Source organism: Ostrea edulis, chromosome 4 (assembly GCF_947568905.1).
Source record: "Ostrea edulis chromosome 4, xbOstEdul1.1, whole genome shotgun sequence".
Taxonomy (NCBI): domain Eukaryota; kingdom Metazoa; phylum Mollusca; class Bivalvia; order Ostreida; family Ostreidae; genus Ostrea; species Ostrea edulis.
The window spans coordinates 27,763,873-27,791,491 of NC_079167.1; the positions used below are offsets into that span (position 1 = coordinate 27,763,873).

Here is a 27,619-nt window from a genome sequence, read left to right on the forward strand (position 1 = left end):
TTCAAGTTTGCAAAGGGTAGTTTGGGCCATAATAGGAACTAAGGTTTTACATGCAAATGTATATGGAAAGTCTTCAGATATGGGCCAAGGTGACTCAGGTGAGCGGTGTGGCCCATGGGCCTCTTGTTAAATCGAAGCAGGCTACTGACAAACAAGTGGATGGTGCACGCGTTCCAACAGTCTCATTTAAAGTCAGCATTTCGCAAAATCTATGGTCGTTATAATGATCTTGTTTGCCAGTACAACCTATCATTGGGTCAAATGCTGTCTGACTTGTTTCATGCAGATTGTTAAGCCGTTCTTGACACACTGATTTTGACTACGGATAACACCGTTTACCTGATCAAGATAAAAGGCTCACGGCGGGTGTGACCGGTCGACAGGGGATGCTTACTCCTCCTAGGCACCTGATCCCACCTCGGTATATCGAGAGGTCCGTGTTTGCCCAACTCTATTTTGTATTGCTTATAGGAGTTATGAGATTGATCACTGTTCATTATCTTGACCTATCATGTATATGAAGCTATATATCAAGTTATACACTTTATGCAGTTTAAATAAATCGAATTACAAAGTAATCCAGTAATTTTCTATTTAATTATGTATTCTCTGAGTCGGATAGTGAACGCCCCATTTTGAAGTATTTATGATCACGTAATTCTCGTAACGTTGCACCCGGGATTTTGAAAGTAAACTGTTACAAGGCAACGTGAAGGCGTGTACGACGGTTGACATTTAGCAATACAGACAGTCAGACGGAAAACAGGGTAGAGAGAACCACTTCGAGCAATAGAAAGTGAGTTAAAGTTTATGTGCATCATCTTTCAGTACGACTATATACCGCCACTCTCATGTTTCTAATAATATTTTTATCTTGCGCTTGCACACAACCACCACAAATGGCATTTATTCATAAATATGCACTGGAAAAAATCACCGTTTCCCCCTTACATCGAGCAGACCAGTGCTCCGTAAATACCCGTATATAATTTGTCGAAATTATAAAATCGTATCAATTTTTATAGTTTATCATACTGACAAAACTTTAATCTAGTTTTTAACATCAAACAAAATACTGTTTAGTACGGAACATTTACCTTTAACGTCTAACATTTGCAGTAATGGTAGATGACAGTCTACAACTCACAGAACATCTATTTATAATCTTCATAAGCTATTTTACCTCGCTAGAATTATTGTCTATAAAAATTACTAAAACATGAAGCTGTTCAAGTAACGATTTAAGGATATCATATAAGACACAAACGTATAAGTGACAAACGGGCTTTACTGGTCACTCGTTATCCCACAACGAACTTCATCAATTCCTCCGGATGTTGTCTGGGCAAATACTAAATCACTGTTTTTATCAGTGGCCTTAATGTTGATGAAATGGGCATGGTTCAAGGTCACAGCACCTGGCCATGTAGACGGTTAAGTAATTCATTCAGTTCAAATTTTCAACATTCTTGAGACCAAGGAGGTTTGGTTTAATATCAAACCAGACCTACCCTAAAGGACCTCATCAATGAAAGGTGAAGATAACGAACAGTGATCAATCTCATATCTCCTACAAGCAATCCAAAATAGATAGTTGGGCAAACACGGACCCATGGACACATCAGGGGTGGGATCAGGTGCCTAGGAGGAGTAAGCATCCCCTGTCGACCGGACACACTCGCTGTGAGCCCTATATCCTGATCAGGTACATGTAAACGGAGTTATCCGCAGTCAAAATCAGTGTGCCAAGAACGGCTTACAAATCGGTATGAAACACGTCAGGCAGCATTTGATCCAATGATAGGTTGTAATGACGAACTAGATCGTTATAACGACAATAGAATTTGCGAAATGCTGACTTCAATCGAGACTGTTGAAACCCCTTTACCTTCAACTTGTTTGTCAGTAGCTTACCTCGATTTAAAAACTGACTATACGCAGAACACTCTTGCATATCGAATCAGTTGAGATATATAAACACCATATGCAGGTGATAATGGAATATTGCTACATAAATGTGGGAAGTTGACGATGGAAAAGCTGAAATCATCCCGTTTGTCACACAGTTTAGTTGTCAGTTTGCCGTTAATGTCTACTTTCAATAAAATATTCAAGTATGAAGCAGAAGTGGACGACTCTGTGGTGTCCTTTATTTCGAGCTCACAGGGATATATCAAATCGACATATGAATGAAAGTTATTGTGAATAGACAAAACGTCATCGATATCTAAATGTCGAATTGAAGGCCACTGCGAGAGATATTTTCTTCTCACGTAGAAGTTTTTGAATAAATTTTGCTTCATAAGAATATAGAAACAGGTCAGTAACAAAGGAGCACAATTCATGTCCATGGAATTCCAACAGACTGTTGGAAGACTTGATCACCAAAGACCACGACGATATTGTCAACGAGGAACTCTACCATATTTTTTATTTCAACTTCAGAGTACTTGTGCGTGGAATCAGAGTGGTGTTTAACAAAGTAAATTTTTGAATGACTGATCACTAGATATGAATATTTCCGTTTTCCAATTTTGTTGAAGAAGCAACTGTTTATGATGTCAAAAGTCTAGTCTTTAATCTATCGTGAGGAATGGTCGTGTATAGTGTTGAAAAGTCATAGGTTTTAATGTTATTGGCATATGTAGTCGCACAGTAAGTTTGAAGTTTCTCCTTCACAGCTGTTAATATTTTCGTGAGGAGCAAAGATAGGGGCTTGGTAGAGCACTTACTGGATCCAGCGATGTATCTTTGTAAGGGTTTTTATGTAGTTTAGGAATCCAGTATAGGTACGGTAACTCATATTCATTCGACCCATTGACTGGGATATTAAATGTGTCTAAAACTGAATCATGGTTTTGGAAGAATTTCATCTTTTGAAAGGGCAGTTGGAGTATAAGTACGATTACCAAAAGTGGATTTAATACCAAGTGCTGTAATAATAAGCCTTACAAACAAAGACAATGTTGTTACTAGCTTTGTCAGCTGGAACCAAAACATATTCCTCATATAACCTATCTAATTCTTTAATCATTTCTGGTTTACTAAACACAGAAAAATATACGGTACGTACTTTTGTTTTCATATGTCTAACGCGGAATTTTAATATTCCTCTTTTGCTTTTAATCCATTTTGACAATGTATCAAGTTCTTTTTCTTTTTAGTCCATCGTCTGACATAATCTTCGACAGAATTCATAATAGAGATGAAGTTATGTAGCCAATTAAAAGACCGAGTTTCTCTGTATTGAGGACCTTTTAGAATAAGTGATTTGAGGTCCTCATTTTCAACTATATCAACATCACCAGTAATGACATGTCCAGCTGGACTACAATTGAAAGAAGACGAAGAAGAAGAACACGTTGGTGGATTACGTATAAGATGGTCTATATGTAGGCACTGCAAAGTTTGTTTATAATTAAAACGTTTGGATGCAATAGTAGAAGTATAACTGTAGGAAATGCATAGTGTAGACTTGAACTTGAAATAAGTTGGAATACACGACTGAACCCTTTTATGTGTATTTGGCTTCAATGAAGTATTGTATAGCCAAAGACCATGAAGACATGGTTTTCAACATTATTAAAGTTTCATCTGATTGCAAGTTAGAGTCTATACACTAAATTCACTTGAAAACAATATTGATCAATATCCGTTCTGTAAGAAGGGGAAATTAGAGTAATACAGGATATACACGTAGCTAGGAGAGAAAAAATCCAGACATGGTGAAGCTTATACACACCTCAAATGTATAGGGAAAGATGCTGACAGAATATACACAAAACCCATGAGTAAATAACTACAAAAGGCCACCACGTTTTCAAAATGTGAGAACATTTTTGTTTAGTATACCAGATTTCCACAAAGACTGGTAAAACACAAATGAACATACGGGTGTGCGGACTAAAGGACACGGTACGTTTGGGGCCAAATTTGGCCCCGCGTCCAAATTAAATGATAATTCTCAGAATTCTTACATATGGTGAATGCTTCTATGAAATGATTATCATAGATTCCTAAGAAGCTTTACTTATATGTATAATACATACGTAAATACAGTATAATTCACGATAGCGTTGTGCCATTTTGACGTCACTTAATATATGTACCCTCCAAACAAGCTCTATATTTTGTTGTATAAATGTGCTATTATGGTAGCTTTGTATGTAACTTCAACCATAGTTATTGATAAAATTAAAACTTAAGTTTAAGACATTATCAAAATAAAGATTTCGGTTCTATTCAATATATGTAAAACTTATACGGTACCAATTTTGATGCACCAGATGCGCATTTCGACAAATAATGTCTCTTCAGTGATGTTCAACCGAAATGTTTGAAATTCGAAATAACTATGAAGGTTTAGAGCTAAATATAGCCAACACAGCGTGCCAAAAAAAGTGGAGCCAAATTCGTCCAAGGATAAGAGCTATGCATGAGGGAGATAATCCTTAATTTTGAAATGAATTTCTAAATTTTATAACAGCAATTAAATATACATCCGTATATCATTATATAGAAATTTATTTTTGTACGGGAAGACAATAATGTACATTGTAATTTACTTCTTTCAGACTCTGGCGAGGTTTTCTAACACAAATATTAATCTGAAAAGTGTATAAACCTTATTTTGTTTCTGTCATTGAAATAATAAATAATAATAATAATACCATATTTATATAGCACCCTTTTCATACACTATGTACGCTCAAAGGTGCTTTACGATGCATATATACCTTACAACAGAATGTTATACGCATAATACATAGAAAATAAATAAAACATTAAAAAGTAATGATGTAAAAGGCGTTATCACATGTAAACAGTCCGTAGCTGTACCTATCCTGATTGTTCATATAAAACATGAAAACACAAAATACCATAAATATGCTAGATAAGAATAAACACCAGTTTCAGTGCGTATTAAAATAATAATAATAATAATGCAATACACACACGCACACACAGCATATAATGTCTCGGGTAAATACATTAAAACATAATTTTTTAAATAAATAAAACAACACAAAATGGTACTCGGAAAACTAAGACACGCAGTCAAAACAGATAATGCGATGAAACAGCAAACACGAATGACTGAAATGCTGGAAAACTTGATGGAAAAAATGTGTTTTCAGTGACTTCTTGAACGCACACAGTGTTCTACAGTCCCTTACATGTTCTGGAAGGGCATACCACAGTTTTGGAACTATTGTTCTGAAACACTGATCCCCGTACGTTACGGTTCGACTTTTTAGAACAACTAGAGTGACTGATTGTTTTATAGACCTAAAATTTCGGGTAGGCTTATATACCTCTAGTAATTGTTTGATATAAGTTGGACATTCATCATGTAAGGCTTTGTAAGTATAAGTAAGTATCTTATATTGTGTCCTATACTGCACAGGTAACCAGTGTAGTTCTCTTAGTATTGGAGTGATATGGTTGTAACGAGAGGTCCTGGATATGAGACGTACGGCAGTGTTCTGAATATGTTGGAGCTTGCTCAGGACTTTCACAATTTTCGACACCAAGATGACAGCTAGTATTGCTCTAATGGGGTATAATAATTTCTCTTTTAAGACGGTGATGATTTCGTGACGTGTAAGGCATACAATCTCCAATAAAACATTTGATTCAACAATGGTTTGTAAACTTTAGGGAGTTTATTTGAAATTCAGTTCCGATGGGTCGTAATAGAATTATTTTAAAAACAACATATTAATCGTAAACAAATTTGAGCCATCGCGAAGTACATGTATATAACAGTGGACAATCACGTGACGCTTAGCATCCAATAACAGAGTGACATTTTACGTGACAAAAATTGTTCTTCCCCGGATAACGCGATGTATAGTTATCATATAGTAAAACGTTTTATCAAAGTTAAAGTATGGGTGCCCAGCAATTCAATTAAAAATTTCTGAACTATGTGTATATGCATGTTATGATCTGCAAAATCATAAATCGAAACGGAATAATTGATTTACACGACGTTCGGATGCAGTAATGCTATCCATTATAACCTCAAATGATGAATGTAATTACTTTCAGTCAGTGTAGACATTGATTTTCCAACTAGAATGAGTCTTGATCAATTGTATGTATAATAAGAAATTTTAAACTATGATCGTTTTGATGGCTTCATCATGAAGAGTGATAAATGTTGATAATAGCTTTGATTTTTTTTGCACTAACATGCTAAATTTTGTCAAATCCCCATTGACAAAACATCGATTTGTCGGGTACGATCTAGAGATAAACCCACAGATAAGGAAGTATTTGGGTAGAGAATTAAACACTCCGATGCAATAGACTAACTTAATATCAAAATTCAATGATTTAATGATCTGAATCGTTCTTATCCATTTATGAGGTGGCAGAAGAAATCCGTTTTGCAGTCGTAAAAAAAGGCATTACAGTTGTGTGTCGTGTGCGTGTCCCATCGAGAAACACTGGAGACGATTGTCTTCTGTTCAATCATATTTTGTTACCTTTTATCTTTGTTTAATGTATTCAAATGCACAAGGGAATTCCCAGACCAGAGGATCATGGATTCTTTCATATTCTTCTAGGAAATGAATTTCTTTGAGAACTGTAATTGTTTTTAGTTGTGATAGGACGCCCCAGTACAACGAAGAGAGCAGGATGTTAGTGGGATGTAGTACAAACCGATTCTATACAGTTGTATAGGCTGAATATCGAATTCTGTGAACTCTGGAATGGCTCTTTAATGGTCTGAAGGTGATTTAAAAGAGTAACATCACGGCGGTTTCCTTCATTATATTTCCGATGTGTTGCCCATCAGTGACACGTGTTGTTTCTGAGGTATAAAGAGAGGTCGTCGATCAATTGTATCGGTCGCACTATAAGGAGCTGCCTTTTATTATCACGTCCATTGACTTCCCTACGGTTTGGGATTTTTGTGATTCAGGGATGACTTCAACACAGTCATATTTTGATCAAGGTTTATTTCAAAATCAAAACTCCAGTACTAGTAATTTTACTGAGAAACAACTTTTTATTCTCAAGCAACCAACGCACATGATTGCTATATACTCCATTGCTTACAGTATCGTGTTTCTGTGTGCTCTTTTTGGAAACCTTATGGTGGTAACTGTTGTGGTCAGAAACAGGGCTATGCGGACCGTGACCAACTGCTTCATCGTTAACTTGGCAGTGGCGGACATTCTAGTGGCAGTGTTTAATCTGCCTATTACGTTATTATCCAATCTTTACTTAGGTAAGTAGATTAGAAAAAGAAAAGAAATTCAAATCAGATTAAACAAAATAGATAATTTATGAGTATAATCAACAGTGATTTAAAAAAAAAAAAATATGCAATACGTATAACATAACTTACAATAGTTGAACACAATATTATGCCAGTAAATAGAATTTATACCATACCTTTCGATAACTAAATTTATTTGTTCAATAGCATATAATTATATTCATTTGTACTGTATTATATAATTGTATTTGTTAGTTACACAGCGTACATTAAATATTGTTAATTTATAATAATGATATATATTTTTACCTTCACGTGATTAATTAAACTCTGGACCACGTTGATGTAAAAAATTGGTAATGAAAGGTATTCCAACAAATTTCAATATTGTTTTTACAGAAGTGAATTAATTATAACAACAATATGTATTATTATATTAGCCAGCTCCAGTTCACGCTTATGGATTTTTGGCGTATGCATTTTAGCCGGCGTGTAAAGGGCTTATAAAATGGCGAATGACTCGAACACGTTAAATCGCGAATATATCTGGAATGACCTAATTTGTGTAATCATATCCCCTCACACCTCTGACTTGACATTCCTCAAACTTTGTACAGTTGTTATGGATACATTGAAGATGTGCATGTGTCTTTTTGAAAGTGATCAGACATATGTCGAAAATTTTACATATACTAAGGTGAACTTTGTCATTTTTATGTAACCAACTCGTCTCACAGTTTATACTTGACATTTTTCAGACCTCATAAATTATAGATGTTATAACAACATTGAAGATATACATGTGACATTTTAAAAGTGCTTCTGTGTTTTTGAAAAATTCTACATTTAATACGTCATTTTTCTCCAGTACGTTTTGTACTGCTGTCTCTATGCAGGATTTGACATATACTTTTTTTTAGCACTAGACCAGTCGGGCTACTCAAAATCATTTTCACTAAACCTGACCTTACATCCACTAGCCCTGGCCAACTTTCCAGAAAACCCCCTGATATTTTCTCCATATCTAGATACCTAATTCAAATGCCGAACGTTAAATTTGAACTTACATGTGTTTAATTGTCTCAAAAACGTCTTTAGTCTTGTCATATATTCAGTTTGATGCTTTTATTTTCAAACACATTTTCTGTTCCTTTAAATTCTACCCGGTACGGAAACTCTTTAGTCCATATAGAATAAAATGACCTCAACCATTTAAAAAATAAATAAATCTATTTCATAAGCCCTGCTTTGTTTCTTCCCAATTGCAACCCTTTCCTTTTTTTTCTCTTGGGAAATCTTTCCTTGAGGACGAGAAGTCGTATTTGAATATAGAGACATTCCCGCACATACATGTATGTCTACATCGAAAATTGGCTGTTTACGACGTAATTTATTGATTTGATAAAATTCAAACAAACTGTTGTTTTTTTTTTTAAAAATGAAAATGAATTCAATTTATATAATATATATCTATTTATCCTAAACATAACTTTACACACATCGAGTGCGTTCGAGATCGCCGTTCCCGTTGGTTTAAAGTATAGTTTCTTGTAAATTTTTCAACATGACCAGTCGGACTAGTAAATCGACATTTTACCCGACCGGACCTATCATTTAGTAAACTCCGTCGGTCGGACGTGCCTTAGTGTCAAACCCTGCTATGATAGATAACATATTTTAAAGCTTCCCGGTCATTTCTGTTTTTGAATCGATTTTATTATTTGAGTTGTCTACTCTTGATGAAAATTGGAGAGGGAGATACTAGATTCAAATTAAAATTACTCGCTTTTATTTTTCATATTGCTAAAATACATGTGATCAACAGAGCACTCGCGATTTCATGATCTCGCGATTTGACCTGCACCGAGACATTTCGCGATATTAGATTGTCGCCGACAATCGATTGTCGATCGCTTTTGGCTCTTCGATTCCGATTATCGATTCTATTTTTCATAATCGATTGTCACCTGTACACTAATTAATATCTAATCTAAGTGTTAATCCCGCTTTTATATCGAGATATGTGCGGGGGGGGGGGGGGGGGGGGGGGGGGGGGGGGGGGGGGGGGGGAGTCAGAGTGGACTCCACATTGAAAAGTGGGAATTCAGTGACACCAGCTAGTGTGTATGCTGCACATATCCATAAAACTAAATAGAAATAACCCCAACAATATTAGACATTTATTAACAACATGTAAATACCGATTATATCGATCATTGATCGATACAGTTCTTTTGATTATGACCGATTATCGATTATGAAATTTTCCCGATTTTTTCAACACTACTCACGTGAAATAAGGAATCCACAGATTAGCCTATAACCTTCACATTTGTTTGTGAAATCGCATAAATTGAAAGGAATTAATTAACTTTTATATGGATATTTTATTCATTTATCGAAATAAGAAGGAAACCATATTGGTTGAATGGTGTTGAAATAATGCATGCGATTGTTCTGCGAGATAAGCTTTAGCCTTAGTATAAGCTAAGCTATAAACTTAAAGTTCATTTTAGTGCTTGTTGAACTACATTATGCGCAATTCAGTACGCTATAGTAATGCAGAGAGTTTATCTTACAATATCCTTTTAATTTCATCGAAAAAAGATCACTATAGAATATCTTTCTCTATAATAAATATATAATTCATAATGGACACAATTGCTAGTACAATATACCACACAACTTTTGACATTTATATTAGATATTTTGCATTATGATTATCCCCCTTTCCCGTGTGGATCTGGGCTAGAATAAGTCCTCAGTACTCCTTGGTTGTCGTAAGAGGCGACTAAATGGGGGTGGTCCTTCGGATGAGACCGCAAAAACCGAGGTCCCATGTCACAGCAGGTGGCACGATGAAGATTTCACTTTGCTCAAAGGCCTTAAGCGCCAACCATAGGCCTAAATTTTGCAGCCCTTCACCAGCAATGTTGAAGTCTCCATATGAGTGAAAACATTTCGAGTGGGAATTTAAACAATATACAATAATCCCCTATTTTGCAGCGAATTATTCGCATGAAATGTATGTCATTAAAGCTAAGTGTGCATTACTGTGGCGAAACATTTTGCCGAAATAAACGCTGGCAGTGACACGCATGATTTAATGCCTTTAAACTTGAGGAATACCTGATCCATCAAATTATGGATGGAGAGAGTAATGTACAATAATACAATGACATTGAATACCTCAGTTAATGAACAATGCAGTTTTGATATGTTAGACTCGTACCCACGATTCACAGATTAGTCAAACATCTTCACTCACTATTCGGCTAAGCAATAACATTTGAAAGTTAACGAATGTTTTGCTGACCTTTATTTTCCATTTGTGATTCGAAAGAAGTCAGCCACTATCATGATGTGTTATTTCTCTTTAACTAGATGTGTTATTCCTCTTTTACTACGCAGGGGGATATTTGTTCATTATTTTGAAAGTTAATTCATATCAATCGCAATGATTCTTCCAATGATTTTCCCAATAACACAATCTTTAAATATTAATTTTAAACGAAGTACAACAGTGTGGCAAAACTTAAAAAAAGAAATATATATTTTCCATCCTTTAAAATTCATAAACAGTCTGGATAGAGCTTAGAATGCTTGCTAACCATCAGTATTCCGCGTGTTCCAGTCCCACGAGGGTGTCGATTTTTTCTCCATGATATAACATTAAATATAATTTTTTGTTGCATCAGGCAAAGCTCAAAATTTGTAACACCACACCTTTATCATTCACATCCATAATTTTTCATCCATGAAAAGGTGAAGAAAACGAATAGTGATCAATCTTATAAGCCCTATGAAGAATACAAAATTAATAGTAGGGCAAACATGAACCCCCTTGGTATCACCAGAAGTGGGTCAGATGCCTAGAAGGAGTAAACATGCAAAGATATATTGTGTTGGCAAACTAGATTGTTATACCGACAGTTGAATTTTTAAAAATGCTGATTTAAACGAGACTTATTTGTCAGTAAACTGCCTCGATTTAAAAAATGATCATACACAGAATAAGCTCTTGTGTATCATGACCATTCAAACAGGTCACGGTGGCTCAGTGGTTAGAGCTTTCGCTGTGTGACCGGAAGTTCGTGTTTTCTAGATAAACTGGTGTCTTGGTTGGTCCGACCTAAGACGTTGACGTAAGTAGTAACTGCTCTTTAGCCAAACGTTCGCGGTTTATAAATAATAGTCACTGGTCCTTACAAACGGAGGTCCCGTATCACAAGAGGCATGAACCCCCACTGCTACGGCCCTGAGCATCATGCATATGTCTGAATTTGTAGCAGAGTCGTCCACTTCTGCTTCATACTTAGATATTTTATTGAAAGTAGACATTAACGGCAAACTGAAAACTAAACTGTATGACAAACGGGATGATTTCAGCTTCTCCATCGTCAACTTCCCACATTTATGTAGCAATATTCCATTATCACCTGCATATGGTGTTTATATATCTCAACTGATTCGATATGCAAGAGCTTGTTCTGGGTATAGTCAGTTTTTAAATCGAGGTAAGCTACTGACAAACAAGTTGATGGTACAGGGATTTCAACAGTCTCGATTGAAGTCAGCATTTCGCAAATTCTATGGTCGTTATAACGATCTAGTTCGTCAATACAAACTCGCATTGGGTTAAATGCTGTCTGACGTGTTTCATACCGTTTGTTAAGCCGTTCTTGGCACACTGATTTTGACTGCGGATAACTCCGTTTACCTGATCAGGATATGGGGCTCACGGCGGGTGTGACCGGTCAACAGGGGATGCTTACTCCTCCTAGGCACCTGATCCCACCTCTGGTGTGTCCAGGGGTCCGTGTTTGCCCAACTATCTATTTTGTATTGCTTGTAGGAGTTATGAGATTGATCACTGTTCGTTGTCTTCACCTTGCATTTCACTTTCAGCTGGTGACACTTCAAACTATTTATGCCCTATTCTTTGGATATCATTGTAGGAATAAAAGGCATGTTTTTGATACCATGCTATATAAGTTGTACACTATGCAAATTCTGCGATTTAACTCAATCGGATTAAAATGTAATCAATCTTATTTCCTATTTAATTATATACATGTATTCTCCGAGTCGGATAGGAACGCCAAATTTTGAAATTATGATCACGTGACGTTGCACGGGATTTCGAAAGTAAACAATTACAAGCAACGTGAAAGCGTGTACATGTACAACCTGTAGGCTGTTAGCTTGACACATTTAGCGATACAGAAAGGCAGACGGAAAACACAGTAGAGAGAATCTTTGAGCAATAGAAGGGAAGTTAAATTGAATGTTTAACATAAAATCACCATTCAGTACGACTATATACCGTAACTCCCATGCTGTTTCTAATGGTATTTTTCTCGCGCTTAACCACCGTAAACGTCATAAATATGCATTAGAAAATCCTCATTCTCTTCTTACATTGAGTAAATCAGTATTACTTTAATACCTGTATATAATTTGTAATAATTGTTAAATCGTATTATTTTTCATAGTTTACCATACTGACAAAATGTTGATCTAGTTATTAACATCTAACAAAATACAGTTTAATACGGCACATATACAAAATGTACCTTGAAGTATAAAAGAAGGGATTTAAACAATGAAACAAAAAACTATGAAAGTCTCGTGGACATAATGACTGCTCGTTCAACAAACGGAGATACAGAGCATCCTGATGAGACGTTGAAAACTGAAGTTCCGTGTTGCGGCAGGCGTAGGGAGGATGAAGAACTCTAACCGCTACTGCTCTGAGCGCGAAGAATAGTTACAAGTTTAAGGTACATCACCTACAGCTGGTGACGTCTCCATATAAATGAAAAGTTCACATAAAGGAGAAATAAACAAACATATGTGCGCTATACATCTTTAAAACCAATCCCTTTCTTCCTTATCCCAGGCAATTCGGGAAGTGCAACTCAACCGGAAGTGTATCCCATATAAACCCGCTACTGCGAAAACGGTATATTCTGTCTCTCTTTTAAGGCTAATATTTCGTTCAATTCCAAGACAGGGCGCCAAAGGGTTCGGAAACTTTATTTCCATGCATAAAGCTCATTAAACAACTACAGATACTGAAGGCAATGTGCCATTAAAAATTCCACTCATGCTAATTGGGAGAATGTGCTTTCATACTTTACATTAATCTGAGGAGATCTGGTGGATGTCAAAGGCTATATTGAAGGACTGTCTGCAGAGATGCATTGTATTTACATCATAATGGATATAGTATGACACAAAGATGCATGGCGGTGATCTGAGTAAACAGCAATTGTAGCCCGCCTTGGCATGCTTCGGTACTTTTCAATTATTGGGGACGCCATTTGCATCACGTTCTTTGAATAAAATTTCAAGACAATGTTTGATGAATTGCATCAACAAGGGATGATTGGTCCTCTTAGGCACCTGAAATCACCTCTGGTGTGTCCAGGGATCCGCGTTTGCCCTAGGAATTACGAGATTGATCACCTACTTTATCAAATGCTTAAAAGTTGAAAAAAGTTCCATAAATTCTATTTTAATATGTAGTGTCCTTACTTGAGATTTAGTTTAGTTTAAACAATATTCCATTCGTGTGCATGTATACATCCAAGGCTATAAAGAACACATACGAGAAAAAGATCGGGAGATTTGAAGAACATAGTACAGGACACGTTTTCTGATATTCTAAATTAGAAGGATCAGCAACAATATATCTGCAAGTAAATCAGGATTAGTATTGTTGTTTTACCACCCTTAGGGAATTTTCCACTCGCACAGAGACGTCACCAGTTATAGATGAAATGCCACAAATTTAAATCTATGCATGTCACTCAGAGGCACAGTGAGGGTTCTTTATATTGCCAACGCCTGCCGCGACATGGGACTTTACTTTTAAGATCTGCCAAACCCCTAAAACCATTGATTCTTGTTTTTGATTGCCGAACGTGTGGCAAAATGTTAAGCCTTAGGGTTGACGCAGTCAAGGTTCAAGCGAGGCTTGAACCCACAACTTAAAGGTCAACAAGGAGACGCTTACATTACCAAATCACTGCGACATTTACATGTATGTATTGATAGATTGGAAGAATTCGACACTTTGTCAAAATGGATAAAAGTAAAAGAGGAGTCATTTGAAATTTCGTATCAGTCACTTTCTGGCAATGCCTATAGTTCGCTCCTCGAGTAATCCCAATTTATTGATTTTTATTCACCTCTACTTCAATCAATTAATTAATTATTAGTATACATGTATTTGTGAAATCGGCCGAGTGGTTAGAGCATCGCGCTCAAAACCATACGGCCTCTCGGGTTCGAATCCCGCTCGCGGCGGTAAGTGAGAAAGTTTACCAGTTTACTTTCGGAAGGTCGGTGGTCTCTTCCCAGTTGTTCTCTCTTCCACCAATAAAAACTGGGCTTTAAGTGTGGCGGAAAACATCAATCAATCATATAAACCTTTTAAAAAATCAAAAAAAAAGTTTCTTTCTTGCTTTATAGTCCATCTTTGAGGATTTTTAGGAAAATTAAAATTGATATCTAGGATGTGAAAAATAAGTTTTTAATGAATACTTACCAAACTTTTATTCTAATTGAGAATGTACTTTCAAAGGTGTATATATATATATTGATAGATTGGAATAATTTGACACTTTGTCAGAATGGATAAAAGTATAAGAGGAAATTATATAAAATCTCGTATCAGACACGTTATAACAAAAAATACGTACCATTTATCCTGTGTTTAGTAAACATTAGTGATGAAAAATTAGATTGGTTACATGACTACTATGTAGCGGTTAAGTGACAAAGCTAGTAATAGCATTGTTTTATTTGTAAGGAAATGGTAAAGAACAGTGATCAATCTCATAACTCCAATAAAGAATGCAAACGAAAGAATAAACCAAACACGAACCCCCTGGACATCTCAGAGGCGGGATCAGGTGCATAGGGAGAAGGCTCGTTATTAAAACTGTATTTTAAAATAATTGGCTTTCTTTATACGTCAACAAACGGAATCATGAAGCTATAGTTTTTCGGGTAGCAAGGGGTTTTAATGAATAGAGAGGGAAAAATGTTTGACACGGCGATGCAAGAATAAGACAGTATAATGCCTCAACCGTGCACTTTTTTCTGCGCCGTAAATGGAAGGTTTTTATAATGGGTGGATATGTACATCTCTGGTCTTTAATAAGGGGTGGATATGTACAAATGTAGCTCTGTGGTCTGCCCCAATATTTCCACATAGATCTACAGCCAATACACACTCGTCTACGAGGATATGAAATGAAAAAGTGAAGATACCGAACAGCGATGAATCACTTAAATCCTATAATGAATACAAAATTAAGTGTAGTACAAACAGTAACCCTGGATGAACCTGAGGTGGGATCAGGTGCCTAGTAGGGGAAATCATCCCTGCCGCACCATATCTTAATCACCGTGTGAAAGTCTCACATGTTGCGTTAGCTATGTATTGATGAAGTCCTAAAATGTTTATTGATACTTTTCTCACCTCTTGGGTAAAAAAAACCCTCATTAACCATTACATTTATGTGAGGTATAAACCTAGCACAGAATCCTGAAAAATCAGTCATATTAATTAGAAATTGTGTCGCCATATATAAAAACATTTTCTCCATAACAGAATGTCTCCTAATTTGAATTTTTATAATTTTTGTTCGTTCTAGGTTGGCCATTCGGGCCAGTTCTGTGCAAAGTGACGCCATACCTTCAAGGAGTGTCCGTCTGCGCATCTGTAAATACCATGGTTGTCATTGCAGTAGACAGGTAATTTTTTACCCGTTCAATAAATGATTGAGCTTCTTTAATTTTGGTCAAGTGACATGAAACATGCATATTGCATTCTTTCTTGCATGTATAATGCATGTGTTTTATGTATGGAATTATTTAGTTTAGAACTTTCTATTTTTCCCATTTGTTAGCGGACCTTTGAAAACAGTTCGAGTTTAATATTATAATTCTAAAGAAATTCTTGAAATGAAAAGGTTGGCTTCTCCCATTGTCTTTTTATTTATTGCTTCCGTTTTCAGATATTTTGCAATATGCTCACCATTAAAATACAAATTGGATTCTCCAACATTACGGAAAATTATCGTTGGGATATGGATAACGTCGTGTGCAATCATCGTTCCATGGGCTGTGTTTTACATCCAGCAGGAATATCAATACACAGAAAGAATCATACTGAATATATGCTATGAAAAATGGCCAAGCGAGATGGCTAAGAATGTTTACTTCCTGTGTGTAGTTTTCGTGTGCTGTTATACGTTACCTCTGATTTTAATATGTATATGCTACTTGGGGATTTGCATCAAGGTGTGGAATAGAGAACAACCTGGAACTAGAAATGCGGGAAACAAAGTTATTCAAAGGTCAAAGGTAAAAGTTGCGAAAATGTTGGCAGTGGTCGTTTTCTTGTTTGCCTTCTCATGGTTACCTTTATACACGGCTAAAATGTTTATATCTTTTCACGACACCAATGACAACTTTCTGCACGATACGGTAATTCCCTTTGCGCAATGGCTGGGATCATCTAATTCCGGAATGAATCCAATCATTTACTGCTTCTTCAGCAGGAAATTTAGAAATGGTTTTCGGAAACTCATGTGTCCCAGAATACGTGGATCAAGTACTGATCGGCATTTCAACCGAACCAATATGCATGTTCCAAAAGGAGATGTGACATTGGAATCTTCGTTTAACGTGCGTTCATACGCATTTGTATAAAGATCATTTTTGTATGAAAAATTTGATCTATTAAATATGATGAACCAAAACACCATTAAATCTTGAATAAATGGAAATGGTGCACCGTTTCTTCCGTCGTGTATCGCTACAGACATCCTTGATCTGTCATATTCAACCATTGTAATCAATCTTGATCAACCAGATATGATTTCAGTTAATCTTGATGAATGGGTCAAAATTCAAGTAATGACTAAATCTGAGGAAGAAACGTGACGAACAATCCGCACAGATGCTTTGAACCAACAAAGAAATCTATCCTGGACAAAAATCAAGAACTATTATTTCTCTGAAGTTAATATCAATTTTCTTATGTGCAAATGATTACCGTTAGGAAAATCAGTATTTTGAATATTGGGATTATTTCATTATAAGACTATCGATAAAGAAGGCATGATTATTTTTTTTTTACAAAAGTACATTAGCGCTCAGTTTATCATGTGTATTAGTAAAGGGTATCATCCAACATACAAATAGGTAAGAAAAATGAAAAATAAATGCAAAGACATGCCATGCCCTGCATGCTTGAAATAAGATTTTACCTAATGAAAATTGAATGATAAAATCATGATATTGATGAAATTATCTTGTTTACAATAAAACTCTTAACATAAGAAATTTCTGATATATTGCGTAGAAAATGATAATTTATTCCCGGGTACACAAACGATATTATAGAAAATTAGTTTTAAATACAAAAGCAAAACTCATAATTTAATCGAGGTCGTAAACTAAACTTTCTGTAAGTAATAATAACAAATCATTGATATAGCTGAGACTCATATCAGCAATGTTTTCCCTTTTAACTTACATTGTCTTTATGAAACTGTACTTGTTCAGAGATACAGTTTGTAGTAAACCAAATAAAGGTTCTCTGAAAGAGGAAATTATTGTGCATCATAGGTCGCATGAAGAATACATAAAATCTCGCTACTCGCTTTAGACGTTTATACATGTAGGCACGTTGCACGGTACAAATTTAAGGCACAGGTACCTGTGAATTTCATGTAGAGTTTCTTTGATGCATATCAAAAACATAAAGTTTGTTTTAGATGGATTCAAAACTCACCTAGTTTTGTGAACACAAAGTTTCAACTGAACAAATATCGTTTTGAAGTACATCATCATATACCTATCATTTGTATGCAAAGTTGCATAGTCAATGAGAATGATGGAGGCCCCAAGACAGAACCCTGTGACATCCTTGCTGTGATATATAATAATAATTAGTATACTTTTAAAAAGGAAGCTACTGGCGACGTGTTTAGCGCAGGACACTAGTCTCTCCCAATGTGTTTTTAAAAAATTGATATGTCACAATTGCAAATGATAATAAATATACACAATGATAATGAAAATTTAAAACAACACTTTTAAAGATAGATGTGAATGGAACCCGGATCCTGGTTTCGAAGCGATCGCTTTAACCACTACGCTACCGCGAGCACACACAATCTATTTGTGTTCATTGACAACCATCGTGTGCAACCAGCCAGCAGGGCCGTAAATTACATGGAGGCGGAGGAGGCAGCTGGCTCCTCCAACTTTTGAGCCAAAAAAATTTAAAATTTAAAGTTCATTAGAATTTATGTTGTTTCCAATAACTAAGAACATGATACCTCCCTTAAAAAGCATTCCAAATCTTTCTTTTAGAATGAGTTAGTCAAGTAACATCTTAGAAGGCCCTAGAATCAAGGATTTTGCACAAAACGTGTTCAGTGTGCACAAAATGTGCTCAGCGTCTGGGGGCCTGGGCGGCCCCCGCCTAATTTCCTGCCTCCTCCAAATTGAAGGTTAATTTACGGCCCTGGCCAGACAGTAGATGCTGTTGAACATGAATCGAATTTCCTAAATCCAGACTGTGATTGGTTAGTGGGTTATAGGTAGAGATGAAATCATAGACTAGAATAGCTATCATTTTCAGATAACTTAGATAACTGACAACTCAACTGTATGACAAACGGGATGATTTCAGCTTCTCCACCGTCAACTTCCCATATTTGTGTAGCAATATTCCATTATCACCTGCATCTGGTGTTTATATATCTCAACTGATTCGATATGCAAGAGCTTGTTCTGGGTATAGTCAGTTTTTAAATCGAGGTAAGGTACTGACAAACAAGTTGATGGTACAGGGATTTCAACAGTCTCGATTGAAGTCAGCATTTCGCAAATTCTATGGTCGTTATAACGATCTAGTTCGTCAATACAAACTCGCATTGGGTCAAATGCTGTCTGACGTGTTTCATACCGATTGTTAAGCCGTTCTTGGCACACTGATTTTGACTGCGGATAACTCCGTTTACCTGATCAGGATATAGGGCTCACGGCGGGTGTGACCGGTCAACAGGGGGTGCTTACTCCTCCTAGGCACCTGATCCCACCTCTGGTGTGTCCAGGGGTCCGTGTTTGCTCAACTATCTATTTTGTATTGCTTATAGGAGTTATGAGATTGATCACTGTTCGTTATCTTCACCTTGCATAGAATAAAGATAAGTTTATAAATGTGCCAGCTATATATAGGGCTTAATTATAATACTTTTAAGCATACTGGACACGAACCAATGTTAAGGGTGTTAGTGGTTGATTTGAAGATCCGATATATCGACTAAGGTAAATATTCACGTTAATATTTCTTAAAATATCTCGGACTTCCTTCTCATGTATGGTTAAAAAAACCTAAACACCGGATCATCTCCCAATATCTGACTGCACAAATTGCAAATTAGTTTTTTCAGATCAAACAATTCAATACGAAAATTAGACACAATTTCCTTAGGAATACTGGTAAAGTGATCATTAAGATATTTACAGTATCCCTTAAATTACACGTTGTTTCTCCGCGATATGTCCGTGACGTAGGAGAGGCATTTATTACAGTGTTTTTCTCATATTTCGTTAGCATTCAATACTATGTTCGATCATAGTTCTTTAGTAGGTGATTAGTGAAAAGATGTTATTTTAGGGATGACATTAATAGTATGTTATTTGTTATAATGTCCTTATAATTTTATTAATCCCTTTAATTCATGCGCTTTTATGTTTTAAGGATGAATTTAAAACATACGTAAGACTTTAATGAGTCACAATGTTATGACAAGACATATTGTGTGTTATTGAAAATGATGCATGTTGCTTAGCCAATCAAATATCGTGTATTACAAACAAAATTAAATTATTTAGTTATATCTAACTCAATGGTTTATTACACATGTGTCTATCTTAAGAAATTAGTCATTACAATTTTAAGTTTAACTTTGGCATGCTTGTTTAGTACTATGTTGAATAAATCAAGATACTACTATCTAATTCTTTTTATTTGTTAATTTGAGATGAAATACAGGTATACCAGTAACAGTGGTCCAATAAGATCACCCAACAGGATACAGGTATACCAGTAACAGTGGTCCAATAAGATCACCCAACAGGATTACCTGTGACTTTCTGATTACAAAGTCTTGTAAATTTATTAATATTCAATGAATTGTGACCTCAACTTTTCGCCATTAAAGTAGGTTGCTATTGATTAATTACAGCAAGTATTTTGTCGGCGGCTCTCAAAGTGATACCATTTGACCGATTGATACGATGTAATATTATTTTTTTTTTATAATTCTTTATTTTCTTCTATTCTGTAATATCAACACAAGTGGCATATGCATCAATCTTCAAGTTACAGAAAATAAAGTTTTATGAGAGAGAGAGAGAGAGAGAGAGAGAGAGAGAGAGAGAGAGAGAGAGAGAGAGAGAGAAAATAAATATATCAAGAGGCTGTTTCAATTGAATAAAAGGTTCCATCCATTCCAGGTTGTGTCAAATTTTGTTTTTTTCACCATTTTTAATAGAAGATGTATTTCAAGGTTTCATAGTTCTTTTTCAAATGAAATATCGATACTACTATATTTAATGTCTTTTTTGTACACCTCATTGTATATATGTAGTACTTTAACCACAGAAAAAGTGGGTTTTGAATATATTTGTTTGAATCAAGAAATCCCAGCAAAAAGTTTCTTTTTGTAATAGATAACTGTAGATATTTGTATTTTCTTCAACATATGTTTCCAAAGTATCTAAAAAAAAAGATTGAACATTTACACATTCCCAGAAGAGGTGTTCCAATGTTTCTTCTTCCAATTTACAAAATGTACAGCTTTTTGTATCCTTCCTCTTAATTTTATGCAGGAAAGTGTTTGTAGCCAAAATTCTATTAATAGGTCTATATTGGAACCAATGAAATTTTGAATTTTTTGTTAACTTAAATGGTAACTTATAAATTGTTCTCCATTCACTTTCTTCAAGTCCAAATAGAGTGTTCCATTTTGTTTTACAGATTGGTTCAATATCGTTATAGTTCAATATATCATAAATATGTTTTGATTTCTTACAACATAACAATTTATAGATATTTGGTAAAATCAAGGGATTTTGTACCTTAAATATAGCCCTTTCATTATTTTTTGTTTTCGTCCATGCTTTTACTACCTGTACTATACCCATAAATTCTAAAAAATTAATATGTACACAAGGATAAATGGATGAAAATTTTTCATATGTATAAAAAGTACCATCTTCATGTATGATATCATTTACATATTGTATGTTATACTCAAATAGATTTTTATTGAAATATGGTTTTTTTACCTATCATAATGTTTGGATTTTAAAAAAGTGGTGCATCACCTTTTGCCTTTTCTATAAGAAGGCTGTCTTTCTTAACCAAGTCTATCCAAGCATTAAAGACATCTATCCAAAATACATTTTTGACTGTTTTTTTTTTAATCTCATGTATATAATCTATTCCACATGTAGTTAATTTTGTCAAATCAAGCTTGGGAATGAAGAGTTCAAAGCCTTTTATCTGTAAAGATTAATTGTCTCATCCAAAAAAAATTTAAAGATGCAATAAAGGCTTTTATATTAATAATTCGTAGACCACCAGTTTCATATGTTTTTGTAATGATATATTTCTTAATGCAGTGGCTAGGACCATTCCATACAAAGGAGTAAGAGTTTTTCTAATTCTTTACAAAAAGCATCAGACGGGTTAGGAATAGACATCAGAATATGATTTAAAAGAGGGAGAACCAAAGTTTTAAGTACAGTTACAGTGAGTTATCCTTCCTATTGGTGTTAGATATCTTTTACTCCACTGGCCGATAATTGCCTTCATCTGTATCAGCTTTGGTTCATAATTTATTTTTGGAATATTTTGCAAGTCTACATCAAAGTGAATACCGAGTAAAGTAAATCTACTATTACCCCAAGAAAAATTTAGAGTTGAATATATTATTTCTTGACTAAATATCTTAGTACCTATCCAGATTGCATGAGTTTTGGGGCAGGTAATACATAACCCTGATAGTTCAGAAAACTTGTTCAGTGTCCTTACAGTTTCTAGGAGACATTGTATAGCAGAATATTTGTAAAAAATGATATTCAAGAAAAAAGTATTTGTGTAGGCGAAATTGCATACCAAGTGCGCTTTATTCCTTTAGGCCTATGCTCGGCGCTTATGGCCTTTGAGCAGGGAGGGATCTTTATCGTGCCACACCTGACGTGACACGGGACCTCGGTTTTTGCGGTCTCATCCGAAGGACCGCCCCATTTAGTCGCCTTCTACGACAACCAAGGGGTACTGAGGACCTATTCTAACCCGGATCCCCACGGGGCCAGACTGGATTGATTATGTGACTTAAAATCAATAGGGGTTATCTACTCCTTATGCTGTACCAGGGTACCAAGTTAGGTGTCAAATCAAGCAAATGATTTTTAAAATATATGAGACATATTATTATATCCAGTTTAACCCTTGACCTTTGACCGGGTGACTTCGGGGTCATCTACTCACTAAGATGCACCAGTGTACTAATTTTGATGCCTGTCAAGCAAAGGGTTCTCAAGATATTGAGCGGACAGTGTATTCAAATGTCAAGTTAAACCCTTGACCATGTGACTAAATCAATAGGGGTCATCTACTCAATAAGATATACCAGTGTACCAAGTTTGATGTCTGTCAAGCAATGGGTTCTCAAGATATTGATCTGACAGTATATTTCTATGTCCAGTTTGTCCCTTGACCTTAATATCAATAAGGGTCATCTTATCCTGAAGATGTACCAGTGTATTAAGTTTGATGTCTGTCAAGCCAATGGTTCTCAATATATTGAGGACAGGATATTCCTATGTCCAGTTTGATCCTTGACCTTATGACCTTAAAATCAATAGAGGTCATCTTCTCCTGCAGATGTACCGGTGTACCAAATTTGATGTCTGTCAAGCAAAGGGTTCTCAATATATTGAGCTGACAGTGTCTTCCCTATGTCCAGAGTAGATTGACCCAATAGGGGTTCTCTTCTATTCGTTCAACGAACCAACATATGAAATATCATTACGATGAAGTGAATGGTTCTTAAGATATTGAGCGACAACATCTGGTCTACCGATCGAACGACAGGTGCAAAGCAAAGGGGGGGGGGGCATAATGATGTGTGCTTGTAAAAAACCGATTCACTGAAGCATGTTGGGCGTACGAACACACTCGAAAATGGCATCTGCATCTCGGCCCCTCGTCTACAGAATAAAAAGAAGAAGCTTTGTTGCCCATCCCCGTCTCAGAAAACGAAAATGTACCTCATTCAATGTCTACAGAAATTTATCTGATTACATTTAATGTGGTTATTATCACGGCTAGTTGTATTCGGCACGCCAACGCATAAATCGTGGTCAATGTTTCCAGTAGAACTTTGCTGTGATACATGTAACAAACACTCAAATCACTTTGATTTTCTTTAACTTTTTCGCTTTATCGTTTTTATTTTTTTTTATATACTGAAATAGCTTACACGAATGTCGAGCCCAATCAAAATGTTCGAAGAATGTTTCAAGCACTAACCCTTTTTTCAAAGTCAATAAACTAATGATGGACTCCCCTACCGCCACAAAAAAGTTGGAAGCACAAAGGTCCCATAACTCAAGTAAAATTTGTCGAATCAAAATGGCGGTACACAGGGGTCGAAATTAGCGAGAAATACTCGCAAAATGCGAGTACATTTGAAAAATAGCGAGTAAAAATAATGGACACTCGAAAATCTTAGCGAGTGGTGATTTACAAACTATGATCGTATCGTATCCGTTTTATACGGTGATGCGCTATTCGCTTTTCTCAAACTTGCACTCTGAATCATACAAACGCTTACATGAACGACCGATTTCAATAACCGTTTTTATCCGGATTTTTCTTTTATGATTTCTTAAGAAACTCGGAGTCAAACAAATGCTTTAGAAATTGGACATCGCATATCGACATGTGCCACGAGTCCTGTTCACCAATAGGGGTGATTAAATTGAATAATTCCAAGTATGATGTTTTTGTTATTCATTTATCTACAAAAAAATATCGGAATCTATGTTATACCAAGTCTTCCGGTAGTTATTTTTATCAGAATCATGAGAATGCCATTGTCATATTGAGGTCGGGTTGTAGTGACGACACGGGTGCATTTCTCACCGCGTAGACGATTATGAAAAAAGTCATAGGACTCGTGATGGTACTGCTTATAAAACCACGAGTCCTGTATTCGCTTTAAAAAATCACTAGTGACAACCCTGATGTGGCATGAAATTGGAAGACTGGATCTAGAACTGCGGTAAACAAGTCGTGGATTAGACTGTTAGAGGTGTGATAATCAAGAGACCTAGACATTGCACCATATGACTTACGTAACTTAGTGTCTTGTCCAAACGCTGCCTGTTGACCCACTAGGCTCATTAATGATGGGGGAAAATCACTGATTGAATATATATATATATATATATATATATATATATATATATATATATATATATATATAAAAAGAGCACTGCTTCATTATTTTCATTTTAGCTTGTAGGTTTTCATTTTAGCCTGTGGATTTTTTACCCACAGGCTAAAATTAGCCTGTGGTAGAAAAAGTTAATTTCGACCCCTGGTACAGTATGATCTGATTAACTACATAATCATGATGACTGACAATCCTACAAAATTTGATCAAAATCTGTACATCGGTCTCTGAGGAGATGCGTCCACAAAGTGTCCCTAAGTGTATTGTTTAATTGATTGTTTTGATGTTGTTCGCCACATTCAACAGTTTTTTAGTCATATAGTGACGCCCAGTTTTTGTTGGTGCAAGAGAGAACCCAGATACAATGTAACTGGGGAGAGACCACCGACCTTCCGAAAGTAAACTGGGAAACTTTCTCACTTACCGGCGCGAGCGAGATTCGAACCCGCGCCAACCAGAGGTGAGAGGCCGTGTGATTATGAGCGCGATTTTGTAACCACACGGTCACAGAGGCCCCTTACCTAAGTGTAGCATATACAAATTCAATAAAGTCCCACAAGATAACTACCGTGCAATTTGTCGAATCAAAATGGCGGCACAATATGATCAAATACATACTACATATGGTGACTAACAATCCTACAAATCCGGGTTAGAATAGGTCCTCAGTACCCCTTTACTTGTCGTAAGAGGCGACTAAATGGGGCGGTCCTTCGGATGAGACCGTAAAAACCAAGGTCTCGTGTCACAGCACGATAAAGACCCCTCCCTGCTCTAAGGCCGTAAGTGCTGAGCATAGGCCTAAATTTTGATGGTGACGTCTCCATATGAGTGAAGTATTCTCGAGAGGGACTTTAAACAATATTCAATCAATCATTAAGCGGATTTGAAGGAGTTGTGTCCACAAAGTGATCTTATAGTACATGTAGCATGTACAAATTCAACAAAGTCCAATAACTGTGTACTGTAGTAAGGGTGATATGTATATCCCCTCTATATAAAAATACACCAGGTATGCAACAACTTTTTAACCAACCCACCAGTTCGGAGCCGATTTGGGGAGGGGGGGGATTAGAGTGCCTAATCTTTAGCGTGCAGATCTGCGTCCTGGACTGATTTATCTTGACTGTATTCTATCGCTTTAAATGCACCGAAATGTACTTTAAACGCAGTCAAGCATTACTTCCCTCTTTTCAAACATTTCTGCCACTGGCATCCGCCATGTGCTGACGTCAGATACTAGTAAACAACAATTCTGCACCGAATAAATCACACGAAAAGCCAAACCGTTTCATTATGCATTTCCGGAGCTTTTCGCGCTGTTTTTCAAAACAGAGATGGACGTCGACAGAGCACGGATGCTGACCGAAACTGGCCACAACTTTCTTATCACTGGGCAGTTTGGAAAAACCTACCTACCGAGGTTTGCGTTTGCATTATTAATGAGGGTGCATTTGGAGTAGAGTGAAATAGAATATTTATTCAACAAATATGGGCCTACACTGGCTACAGTGGAGCATTATGATGCATGAAGTCCAAAATCACAGAAACAAATTACAACGAAAAACAAAAGAGAGGTGAAAACAATTGCAATTACATGATGAACAGGAGTTAGCTGTCAAATGAAAGGTGAAGATAACGAACAGTGATCAATCTCGAAACTCCTATAAGTAATACAAAGTAGAGAGTTGGGCAAACACGGATCCCTGAATACACCAGAGGTGGGATCATGTGCATAAGAGGAGTAAGCATCCCTTGTATAACTCCTAGATAAGCAATACAAAATAGAGTTGGACAAATACGAACCCCTGGATATACCAGAGGTGGGATCAGGTGCCAAGGAGGAGTAAGCATCCCCTGTCGACCAGTCACACGCACCGCGAGTCTTATATCTTGATCATATCCGTAGTCAAAATCAGTGTGCCAAGAACGGTGTAACAATCAGTATGAAATACGTCAGACAGCATTTGATCCTATGATAGGTTATTGATTGATTGAATATTGTTTAACGTCCCTCTCGAGAATATTTCACTCAAATTGAGACGTCACCACTGCCGGTGAAGGGCTGCAAAATTTAGGTCTATGCTCGGCGCTTATGGCCTTTGAGCAGGGAGGGATCTTTATCGTGCCACACCTGCCGTGACACAATACCTCGGTTTTTGCGGTGTCATCCGAACGACCGCCCCATTTAGTCGCCTTCTACGACAACCAAGGGGTACTGAGGACCTATTCTAACCCGGATCCCATAAGTCATAGCGACAAACTAGATCGTTATAACGACCATAGAATTTGCGAAATGCTTACTTGAAACGAGATAGTTGAAATCCCTTTTCAGGGCAATATCTATATCCATAATGAAAAATAGCCCAGAAAACTATTTGGCCTACTTTTAGTCCTAATGTAGGTCATGGACGGACGGACCAACCTAGCTGAAATGCAAACTGAATTTGTGTTTCTCTGAAAGGAAGCTTATGTGTAAATTTCAGGGCAATGTCTGTATCGAAAAAAAGTCCGGAAACTGTTTGACCTACTTATAGCCCTAAAGTAGGTCAATGATGGACCAATCCAGCTGAAATGCAAACTCGCTTTTACAATTCTTGAGGGAGATATTGCAACCAAATTTCAAAGTTGTACATGCACCCGTTACGGAAAAAAGTCCGGAAAACATTACCCGGGACGGACGGACAGCCACACGGACAGCGTCATAACATAATACGACGTCCCGTCCCCGTCTAATGACGGACGTATAAAAATTGTTGAGTGTGACGGAAAACAGCAAAACATACATGTAACTAGAATATGATTTTCTATATTTTCA

At 36.3% G+C, this 27,619-nt stretch overlaps 1 protein-coding gene across 1 annotated transcript; it reads left to right on the plus strand.

Annotated features, from left to right (window-relative positions):
- The first annotated feature begins 2,963 nt into the window (after positions 1–2,963).
- On the plus strand, positions 2,964–17,148 carry LOC125668939 (neuropeptide SIFamide receptor-like). The gene is made up of 4 exons (XM_056161341.1): positions 2,964–3,023; positions 6,952–7,243; positions 15,904–16,003; positions 16,267–17,148. The coding sequence occupies exons 1-4, from the start codon at positions 2,964–2,966 to the stop codon at positions 16,961–16,963; spliced, it is 1,149 nt and encodes a 382-aa protein (XP_056017316.1). The 3' UTR covers positions 16,964–17,148.
- Positions 17,149–27,619: the final 10,471 nt, after the last annotated feature.